This window comes from Histoplasma capsulatum, genomic scaffold (assembly GCF_000149585.1).
Source record: "Histoplasma capsulatum NAm1 scaffold_2 genomic scaffold, whole genome shotgun sequence".
Classification (NCBI taxonomy): Eukaryota; Fungi; Ascomycota; class Eurotiomycetes; order Onygenales; family Ajellomycetaceae; genus Histoplasma; species Histoplasma mississippiense.
The window spans coordinates 2,336,932-2,345,051 of NW_001813981.1; the positions used below are offsets into that span (position 1 = coordinate 2,336,932).

Sequence of the window (8,120 nt, forward strand, 5' to 3'; positions counted from 1 at the left end):
TCCCCTCCCTATCCAGAAAATCCCTCACACAATTCCACAACCGCAACTTCACCATTTCTGTATCCCCCTTCCCCCTCTGGCCCACACAATCGCGTCTCTCCGGATGCGCCTCGTCAAGCATATACGCCTTTGCCGCAGCCTGCAAGTACAAGAAGTTCTCCGGCGACAAGCCCAGCGACGAGAACATCTTCGACATCGGCGGGCGCGTGTATTTCTTGCTGGTGGCCGAGGGTTGGCGGAAAAGCGCGGCGGCGGAGTGGACCCCTGCCGCGCGTGCGTCCGATAACGCTTGCTGTGGTGGTAGCTCGCGGATACTCAGGTCGTGTGCGCTTCCGTTCTGGTTTCCGCCCGCGGCTAGAACCTCGTCCACGTTGCCAGTACCATCGCCATACTGGCCTTCCTGCGGGACGTCATCCGTCATCGCCGGGTCGACATTGGCAATAGTCGATGCCCGCTTCCTCTTCCTCGGCAGGTTCGTTGGACCCCTTGCTACATTCACATGGCGTAGCTGTCTCCTCGCCGCCGCTGCCGCCGCCGTAGTAGTAGTGGCTGTCGGCACACCACTACTCCCATCTACCGACCCCGACCCCGACCCCGCGCCCGAAGGCATCCCACCATATTGCCCCTGCCCACCCCCCGTCGTCGGATCACCCACAAACCCATCACCTAAATGCAGGCCGTCCCCACCACCACCCGCTTCCCCCGAGGCGCCAGACACAGGATTGGGCGAAGGATATCCCTCGAGATGGCCGTGCAGCGTGCGCCCATGGGCCATCACGCTGGCATCTCCCTCGTCGTTCTGCGCCCAGTCGACATCCTGTCCCGCCGCGGCCGTAGCGGCTTCCACAAGGCCTGCTAAGTGGTTATCTGCAGCGTAGCTGGCGGCGGCTGCGCTAGCGGCGACAGCCAGGTTATGCTGCTGCTGCTGCTGTTGCTGTGCGCTGTTTGAGAGGTGGTGGCGGTGGTGGTGATGGTGGTGTGGGGAGTTGTGTGTTGGGAAGTCCAGGGCTGAGGGCTTGGGGGAGGTCAAGGTCATATCTTCTGGATTGTTGGACATGAACTAAACTTTTGTCGTTCTTGTAAGCGCGATTGAAGTAGAAGAGAAGCGTGGGGCGCGGCAAGGTACCAGTAACTAGCGAAGAGGCGTGCGGTAGATATAGATAAGAGTGCGATGAGGCAGCTCTATTTTATGCCAAAACCCAAATGTTAGCCAGGGACGCGGACTGTGCGAGGAACTGGGAGGGAGGGCGAAATCGATAATAGCGATTGATAATAAAAAGAGGACTCTCTACCTGAATACCCAACACTGCTGCGCAAAACCCCCAATTGGCCACGTTCTTAAGCAAAAATCCGTTCCACAAGCCTCACGAACGAGCTCTCAAGGATCCTCAAGACGCATCGAAGGTCGCGAGAAGGGCCAGAAGTATATTAAATATATATACAACGCGCTGTTCCTACCTCTCTGTCTATCCCCCTCCTCCACGCGGCCGGTTGATTCAAATTGAGCTTCCAAATCTCAACAAAAACTCCCCACGCTCTCGACGCAATGTGCGTCCAGAAGCTCAAAAGCAAAGATTTTTCAAAAGAATGGAAGAAGGAAAAAGGAAAAGGAGACAGTCCCTCCACTGAAGAAGTCTGATAGATTGATACTTGTATAGATAGATCTAGATATTGCCTGCTGGATGTCGGTTTGCGATGTTTGTCGTGTTTGAATTGATTGCAACGGGGGAAAGAGTCAAACAAAAGAATTTCCGGCGAAAAGAAAAAATGGAAACAGTTGGAGTGGCAGGGTCACGTGGGAAGGAGGTTATGTAAGATGTTGGTCATCGGCGGACGCCAAGCTCGGACATGCAAGTACGGGGAACATATGTAAATACAGATTAGTATGCCAGTATGCCAGTATACTAGTATACTAGGACACATTATCCTCCTGATCATTCCCTGTACCGCTCCCCTCACACCTGTGGGCTTGATTCCTCTCTCCGCGAGGAAAAAAAAGGAAACATCCAGTTCGCTGTGAAACGTGAGCATGATGTCTTCCACATCTTGCGCAATCAGCCAGCCCTTACTTAGGCTTACCAATCTTGCCATAGTATCTTTTCTGACCTTTTTAATTATATTTTCTTTTATTTTTGTAATTTTGTTTTTTTTCAACCATCTGTTTTGCGGTCAATGGGTGACGGGGACATACGGCTGCATGACATGTGAGTACAGCACATGTCTATATATACTAGTATATAGTATATACTCGCCCAGGGGAGAGAAGGAGGAATCATGAGGTTGAGATGAGAACACGGGATGCCACCAAAATGGAAAATAAAAAAATAAAAAATAAAAAATTGCGCCGAATGAAGTAGTTATTCACACACTCCTGAAATAAGCGGGCGGGAAATACTCGCAAGATGTTCAAGAACCGCTTCTTTCCCCCCCACACACACAAACGAAAAGGATATATCCTAGCGGGAGGTTCTAGATGGAAGGGAATGGTGCTCGGGGACGTTAAAAGCCTGTGACGGGGAATTGGGGTTTCATGACCGTGAGAGTGGCAGCAAATCGTCTGGAGGAGTCGAGCAAATGAGAAAGGAAAGAAACACAAAGAAACAAAACTCAGTGTCTCTCTTGCTTCTCCTGCATGGTTTGATTGCTCAAAAATAAAATATTCAAAACCCATCCCCTTCCTTCCATTCCCTCCCTGCCTCCTGAGCGCGGATTCGCGGATCCCTGCCCCGCTCCTGCGCTCGCGCAACTATTTTCATCAACTCCTGCTTCGCGGCCTCTAACTGAGCCTCCAGAAGTGCTCCCTTCCCTAACTCAGGCTGCTCCATGTTCTCGATCTCCTTGCGCGACTTGCCCTCCCTTTCCGCATCCGCCACCACACCCGCCAGCCTGCGCCATTTCTCTAGATCCTTCTTCAAGCCTTCCTCACGTCTCAGGAGGCCGAGATACTCACCCACCCCTTTGGCGCCACCGAAACATAACCCGTACCCGTCACAGTAACACACATGCTTCGCGGGGCAGAAGACCGTCTGGCCCGCGAACAGCACCTGCCAGAGATACTCCCACACGCGGCCGGAGATCGAGTCGCTCAGCTCCGTGCGCAGGATCCAGTCGCGGTAGAACACATATCTGGCCCGCGGGATGGCGCGGGCACGGGCGCGCGAGATGGCGAACTGGGCACAGCACGCCTGCGCAAGGACTTCGGGGACCTCGATTCCCGGGAACAACGCCCTCCACGCTGTCGCGAGGTTGGCTTCCTCCGGTTTGCCCGTGTCTGCTTCCGTCTTGCCCGGGTGTAACCAGGCCGGGCAGCCGGGGTCCCAGTTGCAGCGCAGATTCATGTAACCCTCCCGCGTCACGCGTTCGCTGCTCAGCCTGTTGATGTGCGCGACGGCGTCCATGGCGAGTGCGTGCTCGTTGTGCCAGCCGATCCGGTGAGAATGCATGAATATCATGATGTCCGGGAGGTTGTCGTAGTGGTCAATGAGGTAGGTGAGGTAGACCATTGCTTCATGGCCCTTGTTGAGGGGCGAGTGGAGGGGGGCGTGGGGGTCGTCGACGACGTAGACGAAGGCTTCTACATCAACGAGCTGGGTGGAGACCCAGTCGGCATCTTCCCTTTGCAGCCGGGGGATGATCAGGGCCCTTGAGTGGTTGGAACCGGGTGGTTTGGAGGACCCTGGGGGGAGGGAAGGTTAACTGAGCTACATGTGATGGGAGGAGCAAAATGGAGAGAGACAGAGATAGAGAGACATCTCTACTAGATATAGGGAGCTAAAGCTGGAGGAACTACCTAGAGAAAGGTTTGCCAGAGTTGGAGAATGTTGTCTAGATGCGTGTCTGTTCCAAGGGTTGGCTACAACGCCATGATTGTCGGCCATCCGTCTATGCCAGAGGAGGGTGATAAGGAAAGCGAGGACGATAAAGAAGAAGAGCGACCCGCGGGTGAGGACTTTCGAAGGTCGCGAGTACATTGCCTCATTGATTCATCCCATCCGTGTATCAAAAATATACGGATTTTGGCGTCAAACTCCAGTATTGGTCAATGTGAATCAATTGACCGATTTATTTCCGAGACAAAGGATGTGGGATTCAGTCCATAAAAAATTTTGCTATCTCTTTTCTCCAATCCGTTGTGATCCCCTACCTCCCCGTTTTGAAGCTGCAGCACAGGTAGGCAGGGTTTGATCTGAACTGGATGATGATTTACGGAGAGGGCATTCCGCCAGATATAAAGGGGCCAGAACACCAAACGATTTGCCGCTCCAAAATGAACGGCGGAATGCATGTGACGGAGCGCATCGTATTATCCAATTAAAGGGGCATGCATCACATACAAAGGGACAAGCAAGGCAATGCCCGTAATGTCCGCATACAGGCGCAGGACCGGGATCCAGCTTCCAAGCAAGGACTGCAAGCGCAGGGAGGATCTTCGTTTGCAACACGGCTGGTAACCGCATTACAGATGGACGCAGGGGGGTTTCTTTTGTATGCATGAACTACATTGCACTGTACTGTAGTACAGTACACGAGTACCTGCATACATACATGCCTGCCTGCCTGCCCGCCTGCCTGCTTAATAGTGAGATATTGCTATGGCTGATGATAACTTAGATAATAAATCAATCGCAAAATAGAAAAGTGATCCATAGATCTCCTTCCTGACCCAGAGATCCGCAGACCCACACATATCGCTGGAACCTCCTCGCAAGCGGGCGCGGTGGAGACGACGCACGCAGCGATCCAACCCCGCCGACCACTCAGGTCGCCGCTCGGGGTTGCGATTTTCACGATGTTACGCGTACCTGGGAATGCGCCTGCCTGGTACATGTCCTTCTGTGTAGGCAACAGGTCCACGAAGGGACTTGAAGGGACTTGAAAGGACTTGGTTATCCCGCTAGACCTTGGTCCACTGCGTAGCTGGGTGAGTAAGGAAGCAGGGTGCAGTTGGGCCGTTAGTAGTCGGTGGGCCCACACGCATCACCGCCCCTAGTCGGGTGAGTTAGCACGCCAAGCACCAAAGAATCCCACAGAAAGAGCGCCTACAGTATATACAGAGTAGTGAGAGCCGATATCGAGACTTCCCCCAGGCGCCTCGAATCTCAGGTGGGGAAAATGGAAACACGTGTTGATTTTTGCACGGCGCATCGCGAACTGCTTTTGAATCCTAGTAACAGCCAGCTAATAATAGCGAGCCGTCCCTGCTGGGCCGAACGCCACAAGCCTAGGTCCACGAAGCTTGGTTGAGTAGCGCGCCCGGCTTCAAAGCTTATTAGCTGCCCCCAAGAAAAGGAACTTAGGAGTTATACTTTGCTAGAAGCAGCAAAGTGGGAAAAGCTTTCGGCCTCATAACACCAATCAATGTTTTTATCTTTTTTCTTTCTTCATATGGGATAACGGCCCTGGGTAAATACGGAGAACGACGGCTGGTCGAGTTTCAAAGCGTCCCATGGTCCGAAGCCTACAGCGCACTTGGCTCGTTGGATCTGGTTCATCAGGCAAGAAAAATATCCCAACACCTGTATGTCCCTTCCCAAGGAGAAGCGGGGGTGGTGGAAGAGCGGCCAGAGCGCGTTCCAACAAAAAAGGGGAGTCAGCTCAAGGCCCCGTGTAATTTTTCGAATCGTCGTCACCACGGAGAACCTCCCAATGGCTCGGCCTGATGAATCACTTGTGGGCATGTGTCTTTCATTTCGCCTGGCTAAGGGGGAAAAACAAGACACGCGGCATATCGAAACGTGGAACAAACCACCTACTATTTCGTACGTGTGCAGCGGATGGTATATCCTGCGTGTCCTGTGTTATTTTATGGTTGATTTCTATGGTACAGGAGTGGTCTTACTTAGGCAATACTAGTATGTAGTGGCGATTCCCGACGGCCTGAGGTTATTGTTTTTGGAATCAAATCTCTCTTTTGCGCGGGATGTTTTGCGCGGGATGCGTGGGAGGTTGTGGCGGGGCCGAACGGGGGCTGTTCTTTCGAATGGTTGAAATGAAACCCAAGGCCAGATGACGAGTGTGTTCAAGACAGCATGCTCCGTCAATTTGGGAAGGGCCTGGAGACATGCACATTGGTAATCGACTCGATAGTGGATGGATGCCCTACAAGATCCAAGTTTTGTATTGGGAGGAGAGGAGGAGAGGGGAGGGGAAAGAAAAAGAGAGCGAGAGATCACAGAAAAACGCTGGAACTTTCATATATCTAACCCAGATAGATAGAAGAAAGACGAAGGACGCACAAACTGTTTATGGATCAATCTCAGACTGCACTCTGTGTCTCTGACCCAGCTTCTTGTTGTTGCATCCCTAGACCGTTCGTCACGAGTGGTATAGGTACTGGGCAAGCCGTGACCGACTCGGCCTCTGTAATGTAGAAATAGGATGGATAGCGTACTTTTTATATATACTTGGAATACTTGGAATACCTGGAGTTTGAGTATTTATCCCCACCCTGATATGTCTTAGAAGGAATCATCTTCAAACGGAGGGAGGCAGTTGAAATGGTATGGATGCTGTCATGCACACGGCATGCATAAACAGGCCAAACGAAGAGAGCCGAACAGCCACGAAAAAAAAAAAAAAAAAAAAAAGGTTAGATTATATAGTTCTGATCTAGAAATACAAACTGTGAAAGCAAATGCAATGTGCGTGATTCACAGGTTTTGTCTTATTTATTTTTTTTTTTATTTTTCTGGGAGCCTCAAAAAAAGCGGCAGCGAGAACTATCGCTATGAGAAAATAGAAGAAAAAGGAGTAAAAACCAAGGACAGGGATATGAAAAGAATTAAGATTGCAAAATGTAGATCATACATATCTTTCGATTTTTAAGCGAAAAACCCAAAAGAAATGGCAGCGGGTAAAAAAAGGGATGATTGCAATTACATAAAATCGAGAAGGTAGTTATACAATTGATGTTCAATTTTCCTTCCTTATTTTTTATTATCTTTGTTTCTGCCTTCTGTCGTTGGCTTATCACATTGTTTGGTCTACCACACACGGTTGGCGTCATGAATTTGCTCGCGCCTTATCAAGCACTATCTTCTATGTAATCTTCTACTGTGGCTGCGCGGGATTTGCCCTTAGACAACGATTGATCTGACACCTCCCGCCTCTCATCAATATTGTCTCCTTCTTCCTCTGTCGCTGGTGATGTGTCATCACCAGGCGCTGCAGCTACAGGCTTGTAAATTGTTTCGTTCGATATTGTTGAACCCCAGTCTGGAGGAGCAGAAGAGGAGCTAGCTGAAGTGTGGCCCCTCGTCGAACTGGTCTGTTCCGGCTCAGCATGGGATCCATGACTTGGCGAGGAGAATGGGAATGCCAGGTCTGGAGAAGTTGAATCCATGTTAGGCTGTTCAACGTTCAAAGACGCGTGGTGGAGCGATGTCCCGCGATCGGTCGTTTCGGTAGTAGAGGGTGTGAAAGTGGGTAATGTTTGGGAGGATAATTGAGTATTAGGCGTTGATGATGCGTGTGTCGGGAATGGAGGATTTGCAGAATGAAAAGTAGAAATTTGGGTAGATGCTTGTCCCGCATAGTTAACCTGTTGTAGAGGTAACAATGTCCAACCTTGCGGCAGGCTAAGCCCTTCAGGGAGACGACTATCACCCGAGCCAAGTGCAGGGATTTGTGGATTGGATGTGAACTGCCTTTGGGTGCCAGTGGAGGAAACATGTGATGATGCTATACCAGTAGGGGTAACAGCTGGAGCAGGTACCTGTGGCTGTGGCTGTGGCTGTGGATGTGGATGTGGATGTGGCTGATGTGGTGGTTGTGTATGCGGATGCGCCACGTTTGCTTGAGCAGCACGAAGTCTGGTTAATTCAGCTTGTAACAAACGGACCACTTGTAGTTGCTCAGCCGTAGTCCGCAAGCTTTCAATTACTTGTGAAATATGCTGCTCAACTTGCTGAAGCTGAGCCTGTGTATGGTGGAGGTTGATTTGTGCGTTTGGTACGGTTGGTTGTGGAATTTGTTGGACTGGAGCCGGTTGTTGGACTGGAGGCGGTCGCTCAAAGCCAAATCCAAAGCCAAATTGTTGCGGTCCAGCTGGCAGGTTGTCTGGGTTACCTCCAGCCTGAGCAGGTGGTGCTTGGCCATTGTGAACCTGTTGTGCTAGGTTT

General features: G+C 51.2%; 3 protein-coding genes across 3 annotated transcripts in view; all 3 read right to left on the reverse strand.

The window, feature by feature from the left end:
* Positions 1-113: 113 nt before the first annotated feature.
* HCAG_02768 (predicted protein) lies at positions 114-1,057 on the reverse strand (the record flags this gene model as incomplete). Its single annotated transcript, XM_001542547.1, has 2 exons — positions 114-288; positions 393-1,057. The coding sequence occupies 2 exons, from the start codon at positions 1,055-1,057 to the stop codon at positions 114-116; spliced, it is 840 nt and encodes a 279-aa protein (XP_001542597.1).
* A 1,603-nt stretch (positions 1,058-2,660) lies between these two features.
* On the reverse strand, positions 2,661-3,971 carry HCAG_02769 (predicted protein; the record flags this gene model as incomplete). Its single annotated transcript, XM_001542548.1, has 2 exons — positions 2,661-3,676; positions 3,791-3,971. The coding sequence occupies 2 exons, from the start codon at positions 3,969-3,971 to the stop codon at positions 2,661-2,663; spliced, it is 1,197 nt and encodes a 398-aa protein (XP_001542598.1).
* A 3,053-nt stretch (positions 3,972-7,024) lies between these two features.
* HCAG_02770 (predicted protein) overlaps positions 7,025-8,120 on the reverse strand; it is a gene marked incomplete at both ends in the record, with an annotated part of 3,247 nt that continues 2,151 nt past the window's right edge. The window contains 2 exons of the mRNA XM_001542549.1: positions 7,025-7,323; positions 7,567-8,074. Of these exons, the coding sequence (XP_001542599.1) occupies positions 7,025-7,323; positions 7,567-8,074 (807 nt within the window). The remainder of the gene's footprint in view (positions 7,324-7,566; positions 8,075-8,120) is intronic.